Raw genomic sequence first — 24,881 nt, forward strand, 5'->3', positions numbered from 1 at the left:
GTAGCATTCTCCTGGAGACTTCTCTTCATGGCACATGACAAGACAGCTCCACAGAATATCTTTAGATGTCTCAAGTTACAGACAAGACATGAAAAAGGCTAGCGACTTTAGTAAGAACTTTATTATTGCAAAGCACACTAATAAATACTTAGCTGGTAGCTCCTATGGTAGGATTTCGCTATTTTAAGGCTCACCTTTTTAACTTTGGCTTCCTTCAGTTTCTCCAATGCAAGTTTAATCTTCTCAGCTTTAGCCTGTGCCTCTCGTTCTTCCTGAAAAGACACAACATACTTGGTACACTTCTTGAGTAAGGTCAGCAATTTATGTTAAGATTCCTAAAAATCTCAGTGTCGCCTGGCTCTTCTTTTACAAAGCAGCTGTATCAATATCACGCCTCTCTCTCCTGACTGACATCCTTCTCACTGAACTAAACATCTTTTGTTTTATCACTGCTTCCCCTGGATACTCGCATCCTTTAGGACATCAAAAATACAAGGTGATGTGTACAACCCGAAAGAGATGGCTTCAAGCATGTTTGCTGTTGTCAGATTCTCCAGTATAAATACCAGGCAATCAGTTTTTTGGTTTTGTTTTTTTTCTCCACAGGAATGGAAATTTGCATGCTACAGCTCAGAGATGCTTAAGTTGAGAATCCAAAAGTAGCTTCTGTAGTTGAACAGAAGATGTTGGACAAAAGTGGCTTTTGCTGACTGTTCTACAGAGGGAAGAGCACACAGCCTCTCACACTATGGCCCTCCCCTTCCCATCTCAAAACACCTCTTTGCAGGAAGCAGGAAAATCATCTTCACCAAAGAGTGTGGTGCAGGCAGGCGCTGAGAATTTTAGGCAAGTATAACTCAGGCTTCACCTCCATGCGACCTGTGTTGAACAGAGTTCACACACTGCACAAATCTGTGCAACAGAGCTCTCACCTGAGAGCCTTCATGTTTTCATAACCTTCGTCTGTCTTAATGCAGGAAAAGGAAATGATGCAAAGTAAATATGTTATCAGATGCAAAATTTTAGCACTGTTAGAGAAATGCCTTGACAGACTAAAAGATTTTTTTTCCCACTAGAGTATCATCACCACATTTTCTGCATTGTCAAACAGAAACAGGTAATAGTCATCCAGACAATGTCACAGAAAATGTAGAAGCCTTATTTAGCTTAAGAACAGTTCAAAAAAATATCAGAGTTAATGGAAATCTAGGAGACAGCTCTATGTTTCCCTGAAAGAAACCCTGTACTTTTTTATTTTGGCACACTTAAAGGTTAGAGAATGGAGTCTTAGTATCACAGATGCATTGGGAATAATTAATGCTACTCTTATCTGACTACAGACAACAAGGAGTGTTTCACTTATCAAGAATCCTGGGAAACAGGAACATGGACTTCGATGAAACAAAAGATATTCCACTGAGAGCTGCATTTCATTCTACTGAGAAGAAATGTCAAAGCAAATACTAAGCAAGACAGCAAACACTAATTTGAAATCAGTTCTTTCCATAATAATTTTAAATGGTTACTACTTTCATCATTCACACTGCAACTTGTGTAACAGCCCAATAGGCAATTTTGTGGACAGTAAGCCACACAACAGGTATGCAATTAGTATTTGAATACAATCTGTATCAGAAAAAGAGGCAAGGGCTATGGGAGAAAGCAGAACCAGTGCCTTAATGGGGAAATCAACTATTGCAGACAGATTCCTTAAAAATGCTTCTACCTCCTGTTCCCATCCTTTGCTGCCCTTTCCTTGTATTTGGAAAGAGGCCAGAAAACACTGCTAGAGATTTTACCCACAGTCTCAGAGGAACGCTTTAATTGAGGGAGACAGAGGTGACTTCCAGCTATGTTTTTGCATACAGAATTGCATTTGTGTTTAGCAAGCATATCCTCTTTTCACTCAGAAATCTTGTTTGACTCTCAGGTAACGCAGGATGCCAGCTAAGAGAGAATTACAATACAAGACACAAGGGAAAGAACTGTGCAGTAATGTTGATTTCATTAAGCTTTAGATCACAGCAACCATGAAAGTATTGGTTGGAAGAGAGGTCTGGATATTCATAATCTGGCTCCCTGCCCAAAGCAGGACTGTCACTGACATGAGATCAGGTCAGCCATGACTTTTTGCGTGGCAAAGTTGGGAAAATCTCCAAAGAAATAGAATTTGTGATCTCTCTAGGTCACCTGCTCCAGTGCTACACCACTGCCTGGAATGGAAAAGTTTTCCTTACGCCCTGCCAGAAGCAACAAAGCTACAAAATGTAGCTGTTGTCCCTTGTTATATGACCTAATACAACCATGGCAGAATTTGGCTCCATCAGCTTTGTAGCTGCCCTTTAAGTATTTTTAGGCCATCATTAGATCACTTCCCAGCATCCTTTTTCCGACTAAACAAGCCCAGCTCCCTCAGCATCAGCCTGTCCTCACTGGTCCCTGATCACTCCATGCCCCTGGCCCACCTAGCAGCTCTCTGCTGGACACTTTGCAGTATCTCCACATCCAGAATGTGGTGCAGTACTTCAGGTGTGGCCTCACCGGTGCCAAGAGGAAGTCTGCTGGCCATTCTACCCCCAACACAAGCCAGTTTCCCATTTTGAGATGACCTTGCACTCATGGTTGTTATTTAATGTGGCATCCGCCAGCTCCTTTGCAGCAGGGCTGTTGCTCAGTCTGTTGCCTCTCAAACTGTAAAAACACATGGGGTTGTGCCACTGCAGGTGCAGGACCTTGTACCTTGCTGGATTCCTCAGGGTTTTGCTGGCCCAGTCCTCATATTTCTCAAGGTCTCCCTGCACTGAAGCTCTGTCATTCGTCTTGTCCATCAGTGCCCTTAATTAAAAGCATCTTCAGCACATCTGCAGGTGATTTTTTCTGTCATCACTCAGGTCACAGATGAAAATGTTAAGGAATATGAATCCCAGTTTGATTCCACCTGTTGCCAGCCACTGAGCCATTGATTACTACACTTGTAGTCAGGCAGTCTGGCCAGTCTGAGCCCACCTAACTAGCTACCCTTCCAGACTGTACTTCTCAGCTTCCAAATCATACTAGTTAGAAGCTTGGTACTTCCTTATGGATCTTAAGTCTAAATGGGGACATGTTTGTAGGACAACGGATAAAACTCACATTGACAGCATCTCTTCTATATCATTTATACTAGTTAAATAAAATACTTGAGCTTCTGAAGCTATCTAGCTGCAGGTTTTGCAAATGTTGATGTTCCTTTAAGATAGGAAGTTAACTATTATCTTTGAGATATGGAAAAATGGCAAAGTTCCTCCCACATGTTTACAACTTTCACTCTTCAAACAGCACTGAAAGGTCCCATGCAGCAAATGAAGCTTTATACACTGAATCGCTTCTTGTATAATCAGAAAGGTCCTCTTCCCACCAAATTTTTTGTTCCTTTCACTAAATATGTTTGCTGTATGACGCTGAACACAGAGGCAGCAGTAATGTTGAGGAGATTCATATTCAGTTTTTGTGGACTTTTAAATTGCAATTAATAACCCATGGTTTTAAGCAAAACTGATCAAGATAGTTCTACATGGACTGACAGAACACTTTCCATGTTCCCTAAAATTCTCCCATTCCCTAAGTGGAAACAATTTCTCTCCATTGTGGTTACTATGCATATGAATATTCAAACAGATACTATTAGATCTTTCTTTTTGCTGAATACCACCTGCAAAATTACAAGAAGTACTGAATGCTTAGAACAAGGTTCCACACAGGCTTACCTGGGTGAGGGGCTCAGGAGGAGGAGGTGGTGGTGGTGGAGGAAGGTCTAAATCAGGTTCTGGAGGTGGAGGGGGCAAATCATCCCCAAATTGTCCAGTAATGGTAACACAAGGACTTGATTTAGAATAAATGTCACTATCCAAACCTGTTGAAGGCTGAGTGACCACAATTTGTTGGTTGCCAGAAGTAGTTTTCTGGGCTTGTAAAGTTCTCTGTTCAACATCATTTATGTCTGCCACAAGATCAGCCATTAAAGCATCCAGGTCTTTGTCCTCTAGGGTACTTAGGGATTCTGGAAAGAAAACCACAAAATGTGTCAGATTGAGTGCAATGCAAAACACTCTGTTTCCAGTTCAGTGGAGATTAAATTGCAAAAGGCACAGTTACTGTAAGATATAAGGGTTATGGGAAACAACATTTTAAATGAGTTCGAGAAAACAAACGTTTTAGGAATAGCTATTAATCTGGTCATACTGAAGTTCAGAGTACAAGGAACTCTCAGGCCCTTATGATGTTACAAAACCTGGCCTTGATCCAGCAAGGTTTCTGGGCACATGCTAAGTGATATGGATACAAGAGATTCCATTAGCTCCCAGTAGGCTATTTACTTAAGTTCATACATAAATGCTTAGCAAGTTTTAGTACAGCACACAACAAAACGTGTAACTGAGGCCTAGATCAAGAATATCTTCATATATTAATACTATTCTACAACTCTAAAATTAACATGAAGCAGAATTACAGAAAAAAGAAAAAAAAAGACAAAAGAAATTGTATGGCATCATTTGTAGCACATCAGTAATTGTGTATTCAACATCTGTGACATACTTCACGTGATATGCAGGGTTTTGAGGATCCTTTACACAAAAGAACAAACCAAGACAGTCTCTTTTTCAAAAGCACTAATAAGGCAGAAATATTGTAACTATTGCTTTCTGTGTTCTACTCTGCCAGAGTATAAGACAAAATCCTGTACTGGAACTTCATATGCAATTTCTTCTTTGGTTGTTTGAACTAGTGATGATATAAGGAATCCTGTAGAATAACACCCTGTAGGATGATTTAGCTTTCTAGAAGAGTTCTTTAAGAACCAACAGATTAAGTGGTTTAAATCTCTTTAAAGAATCTAATTTTAAAAAGTCACAAATTGGGAAAGCTTTAAGTGGGATTTTAGAAAGGGATGGAGAGCATTGCACTACATATTCAAAAATGCTGATTAGTCCAAGAAAGAATAGATCATTCATCAGCCAAAGTGTGAACATGTCACTAGACCATCTCAGTTTACTCTGCTTTACCTGTTATGCTAATATGGTAATTTCATAAGCTTTTCTTTTCAGTGGGAAAGTTGGCTTATGATCCCCTCTATTTATATACCTCTACTCACTTTGTTGGTAGAGGCTTTAGGTAACTTAATAGTTAACTTAGTCTAGGACAAAAGCACAGGTTAAAACCAACTCACACAAATGCAAACAACCAGCTCTCAGTAAAAAGAAAAACAAAACAAAGCACAAAATTAAAAGGGAGGGTTATTTTTTTTACACACAGATAAATTAAATTAGCTCCTTTGGTTTGTCACACAGCCTCAACAAGCAGCTACAAGTGCCAACCAGAATGAGAATAAGCACGGTAAAGTGGAAGCAGCTGAAGCTGGTACTTCCACCACACAAAAATGTTTACGCAGTTCTGACCTCACACTGAGGAACTTTGTCTTAAGTTAAATCTTTACATTAAAAAGTTGCATTTTAGAAAGTAATTTGAGGGACTTCTCACTTTTGTTTTCCTCTACACTCAGACATTTAAAAAGTCTGACTCCTATATAAGACTGACTAATGTCCCTTCAAAAAAAATTTGGCCCCTTCAAAGTTTCCTACATTGAGATGTACAAATATACCTTCCCCTCTAGCAAAACATTTTGTTGTTGTTGTTGTAGTTTGTTTTCAGGTTTGATTTTTTTTTTTAATCAAGGGTGTTCAAAGTTTTTCTTCTCATTTGTTGCTGTGAGGTATTTTAAATAAGCATAAAAGGCATGAAAGAGTCCACTGAGCTACTTACCATTTAAATCTTTAAAACCAACTGTAAAGCTAAATTCATTGTTGGACACTTTGGGGGACGGAGGTTGTACAGTCTCCACTCCTAAACTCTGTTAAGGTAAAAGAAAAAGAAATTTATCTGATGACAGAATTACTATTACAGACGTTAACATTTGTAGATCAATTATCTGAATTTGTTTAATAAAAATCAATTCTTCTTCCACGAACACAATGACACACTAGTTTCTGGGATTATGCCTAGACTGGTAAATTAAATAGGACCAGGACAAGGGTACAAGTACCATCTCACAGTCACACCAAGTGTTTAATGGTTTACACACTTCTCAATACAATGTTGACCCATGCCAACTGCAACTCTTGTCAGGTAACACCCAGGCCTGGTGTAGGGCACAGAACACAGGGCTGTTTCTTATAGAGACAGTGGATAAAATCAGATTGATTTTAGGTTGTTTTGAAGGAAGGGGGGTATTGAAAGAGTTAACTGTGTATGTGTACACGTTTGAGCTACACAGTGCCACTTACTCCAGAGTTCTTTATTTACTAATATAAATGTAACCAAGCTGTTGCTTTCTCATGCTGTTCGCAAAAAACCCCAAACGCAACAAACAACAAAAAATGCTGCTGTTTGCAATGGAAACGGCAAATCTGCCTAGTTAAATAGAGAACTCCTAATTTGTGGATTGTTGTTCAGGAAGCAGGCAGGGAACCAGTGCTTCACAAGTTAGGAAAAGTGCATACAGTGGAGATAAAAAGGATAAATTCTCCCACAATGAGGAAGGTGACAGCTCTAATAAGCACTGAAGACAAGACTGGAAGGAATTTCAAGGGTCTGTCCAGACCATGCATATGTCCCAAGGCAGGTCAGTTATACCTGGGTCACACCTGAAAAATGTATACCTGACCTGATTTAAAAAGCTTTTTATTAGATAAATTCCATCATCACCTTTGGCAATCTGTTTGACTGCTTCGCTGCCAAGAACACTATTCCTGCCATCAAACCTTTCTTGTGATGCTCATCCAAACTTCCTTTGCTGCAGCTGAAGACCATTCCCTATTGTCCTACTCTCCATGGACATGAGGAATCAAGTACTTCTTTCTGCTCTGACAATGCCTTTTGTGTATTAAGATTGTTTTCTGTCTCCCCTAGATGAAACAACCTCATGCGATCTTTTCTTATAGGTCATGTTTCTTTTCTACCTCATCATTCCCATTGCTTTCCTCTGGATTGTCTCCAGTTGACCCTCCCTCTCCTAAAATGCAGTGCGAACACTGGACACAGTTTCCCTGTTGAGGTCTTACCAACGCTGTGCAGAATGGAAGGATTACTTCATATTTCCTACAAGCTATATCCATGTTTATACATCCCTGTGAGATGTCTGTCATGCTCACTCAATTTGTACCAGAGGCATTTACATTTCTTAGAGTTGCCTGAAACTGATGGGCATTTTCCAGGAAAATTAACGCAAAAGTTTTTCTTGGCAGCTCTTTTCACCTATTTCCCACTCAGGACATGTTGGTTTCTTCTGAAGTTAGATAGAACTGGAAACCCAAGCAGTGATAACTTTAAACACTGTTTCTGTGTTAATACTCTCATAAAAATAGACTTGGTATAAATAGGGGAAGAGGAAGAAATGAAGCACATGAGATAGTTGTATGGTGCCCAAGGAAAAAAAAGGAGGGGGGAGAGCACAAAATGTATTGATGAAACAGACTGTTGAAGCTTAAGGAAATACTTTCATTACCAATCTAACAAGAAGTAACATCTCATAATGGCCATAAAAGCCCAGAAAAAACCTGAAAGTACACACAAAGGGAAATTCAAGAGAAAACAAATGAAATGCTAAAAAAATTTTAAAATGAAGCACACAGAAATAGTGGAAAAGGCCGAGGGGAAATTTAGTTGAAGGTTTTTCAAAATAATGTATCTGTATTTATTCAGAGTGGAGGCACATTAAAAACGTAGAAAAGTTGCCTCTTTTCTCTAACACATAATAGCTATTTTTCTAATCTTGATGGAAAAAAAGAATTATTTACCTGGGTCAGCATGTCCATCTCCCCAAGTAAATTGCTGAACATTTCATCTATATCATCACATGTTTGCTCCATCTGAAAGAAAAGACAAGGAATCACCGCAAGTTCCTTTCAAAGCCAGCAATGGTCAAAACCAGAGGACACACAATATTCTTTTATATTGCATTCCCAGTTACCTTTAAAACAACTGTTCATGACTTGCAAAGCCCTCCATCCATAGTTGAGAAATAACTACTATCAGATCAGAATCTCAATCCTGTATTGCTTGAACACACACTTGGGCTCTACACTCATTAGGAGTTCCTACAAAGTCCTTGTATTGTTTACATCTCATATGAAGTCACTCGCTAATAAACCATGGTTGTATCTTAAATATCAAAGAAATGTAGCTAGCAAGAGATGGAAGCAAAGCCTAAGGCTGAGAAATTCCTGCATGCTTCATCTTGAAAGCTTTGTTTCTTTGGCTTAGATGACTAATACAAGAGTTTATTAGGTGTTATCTAGTGCAGCACCTGGTTACAGTTAGGTATGTGACCAACTTTTTGTCTCAATATTTCTCCCTATTTTCTTTCAAATACCAGTGCACTGAGAGAACTCCAGCATTACCTAACCTCAAGACACCTGAGGGAGAGCACTGAGACAAAGAGAATGGATACATGCTGCATGACAGTAAATGGTGGCTCCTGCTGCAAGAGGGGGGTGTGAGGGCAGCACCACATGCTGCTGGTGCTGACATACTGGGGAGATGCAGCTTCTGTAATAATCCTCTTCCTCTTTCTCATAAATGTGTTCCTTTGGAGGGGGAGAAGTAGTGTTGAAGGTTGTCTGACATGGAACACTGCCAGAGACAAGAACTATAAATAACTTTTTTTTTAAGAGATTCAAGCCTGCAAGTGATTGAGAACTCTGGTTCTGATGGTGTAAAACTAGGGTCAAACTTTAAACATATAGATAGTGCTACTGGTTCATTGGGCTTGTGTGCACCTGTATTGGGTTTACGTGGCAAGATTTTGATAGTGAGATGGCTGCAGGGGCGGCTTCTGTGAGAAGACACCAGGAGCTGCCCCATGTCAGATAGAGACAGTAGTTCCAGCTGGCTCTAAGATGCACTTGGTGTTGACCAAAACAGAGTCCATCAGCGATGATGGTGGCACCTCTATGACAACATATTTAAGGGTAAAAAATGCTGCACCACAGCTGTAAGAGAAAATGTGAGAGAAACAGCTCTGCAGGACACCAAGGTCAGAGATCTGGGGAGGAGGTGCTCCAGATGCCAGAGCAGAGATTCCCCTGCAGCCCATGGTACAGATCATGGTGAAACCAGTTGTTCCTCTGCACCCTATGGAGGTTACCAGTGGAGCAGATATCCACCTGCGGCTCATGGAGGACCCCGCACCAGAGCAGCTGGATATGCCCTGAAGGAAACTGCAGGCCATGGTGTGTCCACACTGGAGCAGCCTCCTGGTAGGAATTGCAGCCTGTGGAGAGGAGCCCACATGGAGCAGGTTTTCTGGCAGGACCTGTGACCCTATGGAGGACCCACACCAGAGCAGTCTGTTCCTGAAGGACTGTACCTTCTGGAAAGGACCCGCGCTGGAGCAGTTCTTGAAGAACTGCAGGCTGTGGAAAGGTCCTATGTTGGAGAAGTTCACGTCTTCCATGGGAGGGTCTCCATGCTGGAGCAGGGAAACAGTGTGAGGAGGAAGCAGCGGCAGAGACAAGCCGTTAGGAACTGACCACAATCCCCATTCCCCAGCCCCATGTGCTGCTTGAGGGGAAGAGGTAGAAGAGTTGAGAGTGAAGCTGAGCTTGGGAAGAATAGAGGGGTGGGGTGAAGATGTTTTTAGTTTTGTTCTTATTTCTCATTATCCTACTGTTTTATTAATTGGCAATAAATCAATTTAATTTCCCTGTGTTGAGCCTGTTTTGCTCAATGGTAATTGGTAAGTGATCTCCCTGTCCTTGTCTTGACCCATGAGCTTTTCCATCATATTTTCTGCTCCTGTTCTGCTGAGAAGGGAGAGTGATAGAGCAGCTTGGTGGAGCAACTGGTTGACCAGCCAAGGTCAACAGCAACAGCGCCTTAGAGAATGCGGACCAACCTGATGAAATAAAGCAATCACCTGAGGACAGGAACAACTCCAATAACTATAAAGACTGGCAAAAAAAGAAGACCAGCAAGTATCCTGTTCTTCAATCTTAGTGCTTTTCCTTTAATAGAGCATCTTGAGTCATGTAACTATGGAATAAGTGGATAAAGGCCACTGAACCACTAAAGTCAGTGCCTGTTGTTTGAGAATTATTTAGTAGCGTGTCTTTAATATGATAGTTAATACTGGAGGAATCTGAGCTACTCTGCCTCCTTTGGACTTGGTCTTTCTGGCATCTACATAAGCAAGACCAGCCTGATTTCCACTTGTTCTCTTACCGCCTGTGTTACCTTCGACACCACAGCTCTCTAGGATTAGGCACATGCAGCTTCCGTCAGTCAGGCTTGGGGCATATTCTACCTGCTTTAGACTTTTTTTTGTAGCTGGTGTAACTAAACAAGGCACAGGCAACCAGGAGCTTTCACAGTTCTCTCAGATCCCAGAAATCAAAGACTTGAAAGATTTGGGAACTGAATGCTGTTAAAGACATTTTAGTAGGATGTGGCAGGCAGGGCTGAGGGTACCCCTAGCCCACAGCTATGCCCATGGAGCAGGGAACACGCCTCACATGTGACTGAGCGAATGGAGACCTGAAGTCATCTCATCTGCTTCGCTTACAGCTGACAAACCCACACTGGATGGCTCACTCTCTCTGAATGCATCATAGTTATACACAGCTTTCTATATAGAATTCTGTTTCTGTAGATCCAGCACTATACTGGTTGAGTAAACGATTACTGAATCTTAATTAATTTATTTGAATCAACAGCTGTGTAGCTTCCTCCACACCTGGCACTTGGAGAATCAATTTTCATTAAAAGGATAGATAAAATGGCACTTATTTGATCAGACAGAATAAAGCCAGATTTGTTACGTGACAAAAAATGGAGCTGCGCTTCACACTGACAAGCATCTCATTAGTGCTTAAACAATACTGAATAATTTCATGTTTTCCTGCTTTGTGATTTAGGAGAACAAAATATCTACCAGGGGAATCTTATCAGCTCTAGCCATTTGTACATTTTTGTGGGTTTTTTAAGCACTGGCTAGATCTACTTTCAGGAACAAGTCTTCATACCGGTTCCCTTGACAAACTGAAATTCTCCTTTGCTATATTATAAAATGGCAATAAAATTACTCTTGGGTTACAATCAGGAGACCTCATCAAGAGGAGGAGGAAGAATTGTCTAAAAAGGAAAAAAAACCAACCAAACAAAACCAAACCCAAACCAAAGCCCTGAGAAACCTCTTCAATAGTTAACAAAAAAAGAGAATTGAATATTGGATTATACAACACTTTCATCAAATTACAGGATTTTTACAGCTTCTAGTAAATTTAGAGCTTCTTTCTTTGCAGTTATATGATGTCCTGAATCTTCAGACACATTTGATTCATAAGGAAAATAATGTAAACCTATGAAAAAGCAATGTGCAAATAATTCTGTTAGAATTTCCACTGTAGGTTGGAGCTCACTTAGTCACTGACGGCTTTTTCTTATCATTTCAAATAAACGACATTTAACACTAAGGTTTTTTTGACCTTAGGCACATGAGGGAAGGGAGAAGGCCTGAACATATATTTTGAGAGGGAAATAAGTCTGTGTCCCTTTCAAGCGTCACTTTCAATGAACAGACATCCCTCGCTATCACCAGGCTGATAAAGCCATGTTGTCACCCAGCCATTCCCTCCACTGGTATCTTTTTTTTCCCCCTTGAATTTTTATTGATTTGGTTTAGGAAGACAAAATTAGCATCACAATCACCAAATAGCCTGAAAATATTTTTTATGTTAAAACACATTGAATGATCTCTTAAGCTGATATGAGAACTCTCCAAATTCATCAGGGATTTTGTCAAGAGCTGGAAAAGCAAAAGATAGCAAAACAAATTCCCAAAATGTGGAAGTGTCCATCCACTCTCCTCCTTTTTGATTCCTCTCCACAATCATTTCCATTTTTTTATTTGATTGCCATAGCAGGAACAAAGAGACAAAACAATACACAGATTTGGGAACTACCCCATTTAGGGAAGATGTTGCTGCATTTTGGACCACTAAATTCTTTTGATTTTTTATAAACAGCCTTGAACTTATTCAAACCAGAAACTCAAAGTGAAACCTGCAGGTGTATGAGCTATTATTAACAAAAAAGGAGAAAAGGTTTACCAAAGTCCCCAGAAGAATACTGAGTTTTGTATTCAGTCCTCCTCTATATCCACTAAACAGTAACTTTTCTGTGATTTTCTATATAGTACTAATATTAATAACTCTAAAAATCACTATCAACTACAATAAACTGAAGAGAAAAATTAGATAGTACTTTTACAATATTTCCCATGTTATATATAAGATTTTAAGCAGAGAAAAAAATCAGAATTAAAATAAACAGAGGAAATTGCGGTTGTCAAGAATAAACATGGTAAGGAGGGGCTTGTGGGAAGACATACATGTAAAACCCAACCTATTTTTAAAGTGATTGATTTTCAAGTTGATGTCTTCTAGACCACTTTTTGAAGTAACACCAAGCATGCAGCCAAAGGTATTCCTTGTCTTTTATTTCTCTCAAATTCACATTCTCAAATCTTCACTGAGCTCTCATGAAAACACCTTTTAAAAAACAAAACAAAACAAACCTCCCACATTTCTCATACTGTAGGGGATGGGCATTTTCTCTTCAGCTTGCTATTCTAACCACCAAGTCTCACTATTTAGTTTACACAGGTTTATATAACACATAAATATCGACTCATTGTATTTTGACTCATCAACACATTTATTCACTCCACCATTTACCAGAAGTCCCCCCAGACCTACTAGACCTATTTTTTTACCTTCTCAATTTCAGATTTAGCAGCCTCTTTGATGATAAAAATAATTTAAACCTAAATTAAGAGATGTGAATAGCAAAACTCTTGTATTTTATTGTAGTCTTTGTCCTTCTAGCATCTTTGTATTTCAGCTCACCCAGTTAAAAAATACAGTTGCTGTGTATTTGTTCCTACTTCTCCTTGCCTGTTAGTGTCTGTCTTTTGTAGCATCTGTCTTTTCTCTGTCACACACTTTGTTGCCATTTCCAAATACCTATTGCATCCACTCAGGTGCCCCTGTGAGGAACCTCCAACCATTTGCCTTTCACAAGAACCAGCCCTGCTTCCCTGGATGACAATACAAAACTCCTGTGCACTAAACTTGTTAACAGACCCACACAAAACTTCCTCCCTCTCCTAAATATCCACTCCATATATAGCCTTATTTTGAAATTGAGATGTAAATTTCTATGTTTTTTGAGCGATGGGCTAGGAGGTTGGAATTAAGTTATTTCATTTCCAACGTCAGAGAAATTTGGCAGATGCACAGAAAGAAAACTAGCCCACAGAGATGGATGGGAAACACTCCCTGGTCCAACTTGTTGCACTTGCATGAGCAACGGACTTTGCTGACAGTGAACAACACTGTCTTTCCATGGGGACGGCCCAGTATTCAAGGGCACCAAAGAAAAACACTGAGAAGTTTCTTGCTCAGATGCGAGATGGAGAAGCAGTCCTTGCACTCAGTCTCAAGATGCACAATCTTACCTGGACTAAGTAGAACCTCGCCTGTGTTATTTAGTGCCATGTACTGACAGGTGAAACAGGAACTGCCTTTCCAACTCTAAAATATGAGCTCTGTAATTAAAATCTAGATATGATTTCTGCATGGTTGCATACTAGAGAGAATAATAAAACAACTCTATTTTTTCAAAGAATGAAGAAAGTTTCGTGATTTGCACTCTTACATAAGACAACAGCATTATGTCTATGAACAATACATAGGAAATTGAATTGTTTGATAGAATCATTATCACTTGGCAGAAAGCTAACAGAAAAACTAGTAAAACAATGGCACAAAATTCGCCCTGCTTGAAAAAGAAACTATTAAAAATATCATGAAAGCTGACAGGGTAATCATATGGTGCAGCTCAAAAAAACCAGGCATGGTACTATACTACACAGAGTTTGAACTATTAATATCTGATACCTCTGAGAATTACCAAAAGCCAGTCCCTTTCAACAGGAAGAATGGTCTAAGTCACATGGTAACAAGGCTTCTGCACTTGCAGTCTGAAAACAAGCTCAAAGCCCTTGTGCAACACTGAACAGGAAACACCAACGATATCGCACATGAGATTATCATCTCTGCAACGCAGTCTCAGTTGAGTTGATGCACTTTAATCAACCTAAGGACTACAAACAAAAAAGAAATGAGAAACGGCGTCATATCAGTAGAACAAAGACATACAGTGGTCTCATGCTATGAACAGTATTAGGAACCAGTCCACACAGTGATCTGGTGAACAGTTACAAACACATTCATTAAATTAAAAGCATTGATGTTATTCTTAAACTGTTACATATGCAAATAGCAAGGATAAAAATACATTAAGTATATTTTTACAAGTTACACAGAAAGACCAAAAGCACACCTTCACCTCCGAGTCCCTGTACTACAGTGTGTAAGCGTTGGAGTACCAAGCCCACCAAAATGAACACAAGCTGTTTGACTACCCAGATGGCCACCACCAGCACTGTAACTCCCTGCTAATGCTTGATGCTTAAATGCTTTCTGGAGTGGAAGGAAGAAATCTGTAACATTTTAGAGACACCTACCAGTAGACCAGTGATTACATCACTCAAATCAGAGGTTCGCCCTTACCTACAGCAGACTATGCAAAGTAGATCATCCCATATCAAAGACAGAATAAAAGAGGAAGGATCAGAGAAGAGAGATGGAAGTAACAGAAGCCCCACCATAAAGAACAAATCTGGGAAGAGGGTAAGTGATTGTCACAGGAAATCGATGTGAAAGTAGTGTGATAAAAAGACACATCAAAACCTAGAAGAAAGTTACTGAGGCATCATTTCATCCTGGCTTATAACACAAAATAAATGGGATAGTTAATGAAACTGAAAGTCTGCACAACTGTTCCAGGGAAATGCGCACAGTGTAATTGTGAAACCCATCATCAAAACTGGTGAGGTAGCAAGCTGACGAGTTGGTTTTCTCTCTAAGCATTTGTAATAAGTGTCAGTATTTCAGAGTTTCAGACAAGGATGATGAACCTCATGTTTCAAGACCTAAAACAAAAGCTTCACCAATTTGCAACCAGAACAAAGCTTTCATGATAAACGAGTTATGCCATATCTTCCAGCACAGGATTTCTTGTCCCTCCTTCTGAAGCATGTGAGGCCACCTGGTGTGGGAGACAACTTGCTGGCCAAAGTGACTGCAGGTCTGAAATAGATCTAACTAGGTCTCTTACAATGATTTTACTGTTAGGTGCCAAGAAAAAATCTGTCTACTCAAATGTCTCTTAAATACTTAAGCAAGGCAGGATGGAAGTTCCTTAACCAGCTATTGGATCATGTCTAGTAAAAAAGCCCCTAACAGGTATTTAGGTCAATTTTTATGAAGCAGAATAAGAAAACATCTATCTCTGCAGAATTCAGCCTAGAAGAATAATCCAGTTAGTTCCTAATTCTAGTAGGTACTAAGAAAAGAAATTCAAGTTTTGGAGTAATAAAGGAGAAAGGGCAGCTCCCCCCAAGCTTTCAAAATCACAATCAGATTTGGTAATTAGCGTTATCCAAAGACTTTTCTCTTTTGTACCTACATAAGATGACCCTGTATCATGTAACTCTCTTCTAATACTAACTCATACTTTGAAAAGGATGGATCAAATGCATTCAGACTGCTTCCAGCACTGTACTTTCCTAACACAAGCATGGCATTTTCCAAGAAAAAGCTTGTACACATAGATAACTCTGAAAGCAGTTTCTTACTCATATCACCTATTTTTCTGGGAAATCCTGTGTGCCAACGCCTGTAGGTTTATCTGCAGCTGAAATTATATTGCATATTTATCTCAGGGATGAGTGTGACATGTCACAACTCCACTCATGATGGAATGACAGTGACACCCTAAACCACTAGATGCTGCAGGAAGACTGACACAATTCCAACATATCCTTCTTAGTTTAAAATTAAATCACATTGGCTTTGTATTAGAATAAAAACAACAGTAATGTGTAAGAATCCTTTTCTAAGGCTAACCTGGGGCACTAGAGCATCTTCAAGTGACCATGCCACAAAAACCACTTCACAGCATTTTCCATTGTTTGCTCCAGACACATTTTTACACAAAGTGCAGAACCAATTTTGACTCCAGGGGCCTTGTTATCTGGTATCACATTGCTCATAATGACTCTAGCAAGACTAAAGGCACACTTGATATTTAGGCTCATTACTAACTCCAGAATCATCCACACAGATGTATGCACAAACATCTTTAGATAAGAGCACTCCAAACTCACAGATCCCACTTCTGTTTCACAGAAATGTCATTTATAACAATGCCATTTATAGAATTAAACATCTTGAAAGCTTGTTCCCTTTTTTGCTGTTTTGGACGTTCACAGTTAACTCACTTGTATCACAGGAGCAAGTCTGCAGTTAGGAGTGAATTTGGAAGATGTCTTTATTAGTCCAAAAGACCAAGATTTCACAGGCTTGAACACTACTCTGCTGTACTTTAATGACGACAGTTGTTGTATTTTATCCTTTTTTTCCAAGCCAATGATGATTAAACACCACAGGAACTCTTACACATGAGTACACCAACTGAGCGCAAGTACACCACCATCTTTTTCAGTGATATATATTTGAGCACTTCATTTTCCATTGGAGAGAGAAAGAGAGGAAGAGTTTTAGCATGTTTGTAAAGCAGCACAGGACACTAGGTCTGAGGCTGTCCTTCAGATGCTGCTGCCTCAGCATCCATCACCTCAGTGGTCCCCGGCCTCCCCCTCTCTCCCACGCTCTGCCCCAAACACAGTCTCTTCTTTACCCCACTTGCTGCGAGTGGTGTTTGGGAGAAGCAGCTGTGGGTGCTGTTCTCTGGGTGAGGCAGGATGGCAAGATTGTTGAGTGGTCCCAGAGGCTCCGTTAAGAGAGACTGAGGGGAGCAAGGGACCACCTAAAAGCCTACCCGAAGTGTGTCAGGAGGAAGTTACTCAAGGCCAGAGGAGGGTGTTAGCAAAGGGCTCTCGGGCTAAGATGAAGAACATTTAAACAGCGACAGGCAGCATAGGCTGTGGCTGTGGAAAAGGAGTACAGAGGGACATGGCATGCAGGCTACATGCAAGACAGCTCATTCCTCTCCAGAATCGCTCTCAGGCCAGACACAGAGTCTGGATCTTGGGCTCCAGAAAATGTACCCTAAATGTACTCAAGCAGCTGGGGACTATGAGTTAAAAGCACCTTATGAAAGGGGAAAAAGAATTGTCAGTGTAAAGCACAAACTCAGGGAGGAGAAAGCTGGGGAGCAATTTCCATGTAACAGACCTTCACTTTGTAGCCTCCTGCCACCTCCCAAAGGGGATTGCTTTTATAGAGCTGGAAAGCAATGACACTTCTGTTCATCTTTATATAGTATCCTCCCAGCAGATGTGCTTCAATCCGGCCTGTGGGTCTAAGAACATGACAGAAATACTGTATAACTATAGATTGGGTCATCTTCTTTTTCCTTTGTCACAGAATTATTTACTGCAGAATGGTCCAGTTTGGGGACTTTCTCCCCATGAGCCATAGAGGCAGCACAAACCCTCCGTGTAGAACAAAACAGCAGGCAATGTATTTCCAGTCCTATGTCTTCACACAGATTGGTAGAAGAAATAATTCCCTACTCTGTGCCAAATAAATGGCCCATAAGAACAATATTTCCATTCCCTCAACTTATCTTCTCGTGGGAAAGGCAGAAAGTTGGATGGAAGTGTGTTCCCTGAGCTGGATTCAGCTCATGAACCACCAGCTGATCAAGGCTCATCCGTGTTGTGTTGATAGCACTCAGGTATAAACAACTGCAGACATACAAGTTACCAGAAAATACGAATGTCGGTTACAAGCCGTGATGGGAGAGCAGAATAGTGAGAGAGTAATGTAAGCCTGAGTAGCACAAATTTGTTTTGTTTCCACATTCCTTCCCATAATTTGTAGTTTGCTGATGTTGGTTAACATTTTCCTTCTTGTTTCTTCCAGTTACCCAACATCGCTATACGGAACTTATGTAACAAGAGGCTGTATTGTACTTCAAAAAAAAATTGCCAGCAAGTGAGAATAGTGCAATTATTAATAATTTTTTGATTCAGCAGAATGCTCAGCCTAAATCCACCCTGCAATGGCACAGATGGGCTATAAACATTTCATTCCCATTTGCTACTTTTGAACTATTCCCGGAACTTTCTTATCCTCAGGTCACTGAGCTATAGGAACTGTGTCTTATGGCTCACTACTAAATGAAGATTTTGATATTTAGTCTCACAATCCATAGGGTAGAGTGATGCCACTTGGGCATACTGTCTAACAAGCAGAAAATGGCAGACAAGGAAGCCCACAGCTGAGAGAGGAAGGCATACAGGATCCACAACAGGCGAAAATCACTTCCCTTCCCAACTCCCCATAGAATCAAGAGATGTTAAGGGTGGAATAATGAAAATAATAGCACAAAGTCAGGAAGAGGAAAAAATGAATGAAAAGTTACAGTACGAAATTGAAGTGCAGGAGCTGCTATGTTGAATAGTCAATGGCTCATCTTTTCCAACATTCACTCCCCCCGTAATGAGCCATTAGAGGTAAGTGCAAGATGTGCTATAAGGGTCCATGACAGATCAGTCTATCCATACAAATAACTTTTTCCTAGGCCCTGGTCATCGGCAAAAGCTCCAAGTCACCATCTTATCTCTTATAATCAAAGGTTCATTTTACTGCCAGAAATGTTTAAGGGAGGACACACATAGTATGGGAAAGGAAGACTGAAAGAGGAAAAGACACTAGCATAAAATTCTCTAACATATAAGAGTGAAGCAAAAGGGTGAAAACAAATCTGTAAAAATTGCATTGAACCCATCTGTTTCTTTCATTCACAGCTCATGTATTAAAATCAAATGAAGCAACTAATGCTTTAAAATTAATTTATAGGTATTGCAGTGAAATACAGTGCTCAGTACCATAGTGAGTGGTAGGAAAACTAAATGACGACTTTTTTTCTAAACCTTTTGCTCAGCTTTACTACTGACTGAAGAGTCAGGTGCAATTTCAAGGCCCATTATTAACTTTCCACCTAGAAAACCTGTTTCTTTCAGTCTACATAACGCAAGGTAATCAGAAACAGCTATAATCATTGGGTTTCTGATGAAGATCCATAAGGAAAGTGGAAGCGTGGAGTCACCACAGATGGGACGTTACATTAGTATGTCTGCGGCTGCTTTGCCACAGCCCAGCAAGCCCTGAGCCACACAAAGGGAAACAGTTATGGGGAAAAAACGCAGCAAGAGGAGAAGAACCTTGTGACATTTCCAGTGTAATTATTCCTTTTCCGTAAGGTTTTCCATGAGAAGCAAATGCCACTGCCTCCCTCTCTTTTCCCCTTACCAAGTGGAGGGGCGATGGGATAACTGATCTGGTCAGAGAGAACAACTCCGTCATGACACAGGGGAGACAAAGGAGGTTGATCTAGTGACAGATATGAAAGGCTTTGCTGAATTTCATGGAAGAACATGGTTGCCATGGGGCAAAACTGTAGCTACATTCATGCTGAATCTCTTCCTGGGACAGACACCCAAAACCAATGGCTTATTCGTATTTGCTCTCTCAAACATTAGGTGTGCTGGCCTCCCTTTGGTCATGAAGATGTGGTTACCAAAGTACAAAACTAAGCTGTAACCACAACAAGTATTTGGGAATAGTATCTGTGCTCACGTTTTTAGCACGTATTCTCACTTGCTCAGGATTATCTCACCAATTTAGGCTCCCCAAGCCATGTGTACAGCAGATCTTCCAAATTGTAGAGTTGACTGTTATTTAAATGATTATTTTTTAAAATCTGCAATCAGAGACAAAAAACACATCAACTTTCAAAAACACTTTTTGGGCTGATACATTGTCCTTATTTCTGTGCTTCAGTGAAATTCCCATAGCAAGTGAGACAATGGGGGCTTCTAATAGTATTAGAAACTACTAGAAAATCTTCAAAAGTACACCAAAATCTTCCTCTGAAGTGGAAGAAAAGTAATCATGTGTCTGAAGTCTGGCCTATCTGAAGATGCAGTGAGAATACCAAAATGGGTCAGCTAAGGCCGCTGAGGAGCAAGTTTTCATTTGCTGGCTATATGGATTTGATGTCAGCAGGTAGGTGACAATTCTGTAGAGCTTGCCCACCCTCTTGGTGAGCTGCCTTCTAGGCAGACACCTTATTTTGCCTAAAACTAGGGACTCAGAAGGTTCTTTGCAATTTTTATCAGCAAAAGCATCTGCTGAGTGCCTCTGATTTTGGCTCCCAGCTGTTCTCCCTATGGTTGATGTATTAGCAATGCTGCTAGAAGCAGATCTGTTCCCCATACATCCCCCCTCTTCCTGATAGGTGTATGTACAATGACAACATTTTCACCAAAATGTTCATATTATCAGTTGGATTGTCTGAGAACAACTGAGAACTTGCCGTTGTCTGTGATATCAGCCATGCAGGGTCTGCCCATCACTGATAGCAGATACACATGGAGCTTCATCTTTTAATATTAGTGTTAACATGTCACACTTCTACATCCGCTTCTTTAAACTACAAGCAAATACAAAGTGAAAGTAAAAAATGGAAATGGACCGAGGAAATGCATCCAGAGCAAAACTTCTACCAGAAATGTCTCTGTATGCATTTCTAAACAGAGTATCATAGAAAAATTTGGTTCATCTATAAACCTTCCTTTTCTTCTAGGATTCGTAATTCCCCTATTCCCCAAAATATTCCTGTTACTCCCAATAACTGTATCCCTAATTTATTTGAGTCTAAACTCATGGCATGTTGGATCAATGCTCAACAAGAAGAAACAGTGCTGTGTGCAGGCTGACGTACCTTCTGGTAGCAAAAATTATGAGAGCAATTAGCTAGGCACAGATCTAAAAGGTCACTTTATTGAAAGAAAGGCTTTGAAACTAATGACAGATTTAAACTTTTTAAACAGTCATTATCAAACTAGTTTGTGAATTCCCACATTAAAGTTCTAAGTCAGATGAAAGCAATTTGTGTTTCCTTTTCATTCAGTCCAGGAGCAATGCTATAAATTAATATTGAGGGGTGGCGAGGAACACACATTCATGTATGCTCACGCAGATGCTCAAAAGTCTCCCACAGAAACTTCAGAAGAACATGGCACCTAGCTTATTTCTTTCACAATGCAACATACTATCTTCTACACTGGCAGCTTTGCTGTTAATGGTTAGAGATACCCATGAACCAACAGGCTGGATGATAAGGAAAACTGCCTAAAATGTCTGCTTTTCCAAGAGCAATTTTGCTACATCATGGATCACTCCTAATCATGAAAAGTCATATGGTGGAGTTTCTATGACATCTGCCTCTGACCTGGTCATCCCAGGCTCTTTTAGTCAATGAAGGGAAAGAAAGGCAATTTTATAGAGCATAATTCACGGTAGCCATCTAAAACTGGGCAGCTGAACCAAGTTTTAGCAGTACCTATCTCCCTCCGTTGACTGTAAAGGTGACTCAGAACCCCAGCTGACTAAAATGCCAATGTCTAAAGCTGGGTGAGCAGGATCCTGCCCGTAAAGTCCAAGAAGTGCTTCGGAAGGTCTGCATGGATGCAAGTCACCTGTCACTATAGAGACCTTCCAAAAGAAATAAGCTAAAGTTTCTATATTGCTGCAGGCAAATAAGAGGTCTTATTTTCATTTTCACCCCAGATCCACACCTGACCATGTGAAGTCATCATCACAACAGCTCAGATGGGCCTACAACAAAACAAGTCAAAACGTACTGAGATGAAAGATGAAAAAAAGATCTGTGGGAAAGAAAAATACAGGCAGTTTGCAGAGAAAGCGCGAAAGGAAAGGATAGGGGCCTTGATATCTGAAAGATGTACAGGAAAATCAAATTCAGCTACATTCCTGTAAAGCCACCTCTGAAATATAAACACTTGCCAAGAAAATCCACATTCCCACATCTTCTCAAAGGATAGATGTTCATGAATCTGTAAACAAGACAGGTCCTCTCTTGAACACGGCAACCTCTCCTCTCAGCTCCAGCAGTATTCCAGACTGGTAGTTTTTTCAGATATTTTGTAGGGCCAAAGGGATGCAATAGCTGATCCCTCCATCCAGAAATTACCCAAGTCCTACCTCTCCCTTCACCACAAGCTGCAGAGCAAGAGAAGGAAAGCTTTCTGCCTCTTGTTGCTCTCATTGCTGCGAGACATTTCTTCTAACAGAAAAGGTGAAACACAGCAAAAGCAAAATCTCAGTGGATTGGGTAAATTCTAAAACCTAAGAAATCTCAGACCACAGTACTAATTTAAGCTGTTACAGCTTCCAGCTGGCCCCTCTGCTCATACTGCTGCACCCTCTGTGGCAGTTGTTACCCTCCAAAATGTGCTAGTCTCTAAACCTTTAAGAATTAAAAAAAAAAAAAACAAGTTTACAGCCTAATTTACAGGTGCATGAGTTATAGTGTGTTATCTAGTAGACACTGCTCAAGTATAGTGAGAATCCAACTCTTGATCTATAAAAATCCAACTTAGCTGGAATAAATACATTTGGTAACAAAATAAACCAGCACTTCCAAGGCATCATACTCTGTTGAAGATACTGCGCATCAAATAATCACAAATTCCATCATGGACAATTAAAACACAATTTACTCAATAATAACTTTGAGCCTTCGGTCATATTTGCCTGCAAACACCAGAAGAGACTTTAGTACCCACAGGAGGTATTTAAAGAAGAAAAAGACACAGGAAATGATTAAAAGCACCCCTTTCAGAGACAGTACATTTTTGCAGTTATGTGCCCTCCCAGATGGAATTCTCTGAGAACAGAAAACAAAGATCATTCAACTATTTGCAATGCTCCATTGATTAAACCTCCCAAAGACATTTGTAATCCATATATCAAACCAAATTATCTCCATTTTTAAGCAATGCTTGCACAAAGCATGAAGTACAATTAAATGTAATAGTCTCCTTAGAAAGCCCACAGGTAAACCCGGAATTGAACAGGTTCAGCAAAAAGTTAAACATTCTGTTTTAAACAGAAAGTTTTAACCTAAATTCATGTTCTTCACAAAGTTTCTAGAACAAAAAAACTTTGTAAAGTTAATGAAGATAAATGAGTTGGAGCCTACAGAGGTGGAACAGGTCATCCAGTATACACCTCTGAAGCCCTGGGGCTTACCTATTTGCCTCTAATGAAACAAATATACCAAATTGAGTCCTGGAAATACTACATTTACACCACTGTTGTGCAGCAGCAGGATAATTAGTTAACAGTGATATCAATCAAGTCATCTGTGAAATTAGTATTTTTTATAATCAAGCAGGAACAGATGACAAAACATGTATATCATGTAAGTCACAAAGAGGAACTGGAACCAAAGACAAAAAATGACTGCCAAAATCCTGCAAACAGAAGTTCTGAGGGGTAGAGTCAAGCTGGACCCAGGCCAATCACAGAATCAGAGCAATGTGGGACAGGAAGAGACCTCAGAAAGCCAAACTGTCTGTCCCAGTTTGGTGGCACCCCGCATATTTTGTTTGCAGGCTGTATTCCTGCATCCAAATTTTTAATGACAGTTTAGACAGGCTGGATGATATACTGCTTAAAAGAGCTACCGGATACATCTTCCCAGTGTGACAAGGAATGGATTTAATAACTTCTCCTCTGGTGCACAAGGGATTGAAAAATCAGCCCAAGCCTGTGGAGACTGTATTTTACTTCTCCATGGTGTTCAATGAGGTTACCATGCAGAATAGGCCTTCTCAAAGTCAGGAGACACATTTATTTCTTCCCTAAACCACATGGCCAAAAATACCACCAGTGGAGAGATGTAAATTGCCTTCCTTGGAAGTCTGTACTGGCTGTTTTGCCTTAACCACACCACCTTCTTACATACTTAGTTTAAGATTGATAGATTAGCACATTCACATGGTGTATTTTTTGGCAGCTTTGGACCGCATTTTCTCCTGCCTGCCTCCACTTCGCCGAGGCAGGCACCGAAAGCCAGGCCCTGTGCGTCCCCGGAGATCCCACTTGCCACACCGGGCTGAGAGGAAGCTTTTGCAATCCTGCCTTGCAAACGATGAATCTCCCACTGGCCCCTTCAGGCTCTGGGCACAGCGAAGGTCTGATTCAGGTTAATTCAACCGAAGGGAACAACCAACACCGGGACCCACCGCCGCAACGCTACACCCCATGTCAGCCCACCGGGGGCCACGCTCGCCGCCGAAGGCTCCCTGCCCCGAGCGAGCGGGCGGTGTGCGAGGCGGCTTCCCGGGCGGCACGGCGGGGGCTGCCGGGCTCCGCTCCGCGCTGCCCACCCCGGGCTGCCGCTCTGCAGGGCGGCGCCGCTCTCCCCCAGCACCGGCAGCTGCCGGGGCGGTTTCTCACCACAGCGAGTAGGAGACTCCCCGCCACGCTACTGCTGCGAGCCCTCGGGGGTCCGGCTACTCCCTCCCTGTGCCGCTTACCTTGGCGGGCTGGCGGCGGGGGCCGCCGGCTCTCGGAGGCTCTGCGAGCAGGGAGCGCGGGACGGCGAGGCGGCTCTGCCCCGGCACGGCGGCTCTGCCCCGGCACGGCGCGGCCCCGCTCGCCCTCAGCCTGTGGGGAAGTGGGGCCGCCCCGCGGGCTGCCGGGCGCCCCGGCGCGGCCACCTCCGCGGGAGCCGCCCCGGGGCACGCAGCGCCGCCCTCCGCCTGGGGCCGGGGGGCAGCCGCCCCGCAGAGCCCGCGCACGGCTCCGGGCCGTGAGAGCCCCTCTGCGAGGGCAGGGGGAGCCTGGCCCCCCCTGTGACCGCTGCCCCTCGCGGGG

At 41.4% G+C, this 24,881-nt stretch overlaps 1 protein-coding gene across 1 annotated transcript in view; it reads right to left on the reverse strand.

The window, feature by feature from the left end:
- Window positions 1–24,645, reverse strand: part of APBB1IP (amyloid beta precursor protein binding family B member 1 interacting protein) — a 65,349-nt gene extending 40,704 nt beyond the window's left edge. Inside the window, exons 1-5 of the mRNA XM_065627780.1 lie at window positions 24,542–24,645; window positions 7,833–7,904; window positions 5,800–5,887; window positions 3,747–4,039; window positions 195–272 (exon numbers count right to left, since the gene is read on the reverse strand). Coding sequence (XP_065483852.1) covers window positions 195–272; window positions 3,747–4,039; window positions 5,800–5,887; window positions 7,833–7,904 — 531 coding nt within the window. The 5' untranslated portion in view covers window positions 24,542–24,645. The remainder of the gene's footprint in view (window positions 1–194; window positions 273–3,746; window positions 4,040–5,799; window positions 5,888–7,832; window positions 7,905–24,541) is intronic.
- Between the last annotated feature and the right edge of the window lie 236 nt (window positions 24,646–24,881).

The sequence above is a fragment of the Caloenas nicobarica genome, chromosome 2 (genome assembly GCF_036013445.1).
Source record: "Caloenas nicobarica isolate bCalNic1 chromosome 2, bCalNic1.hap1, whole genome shotgun sequence".
NCBI lineage: Eukaryota > Metazoa > Chordata > Aves > Columbiformes > Columbidae > Caloenas > Caloenas nicobarica.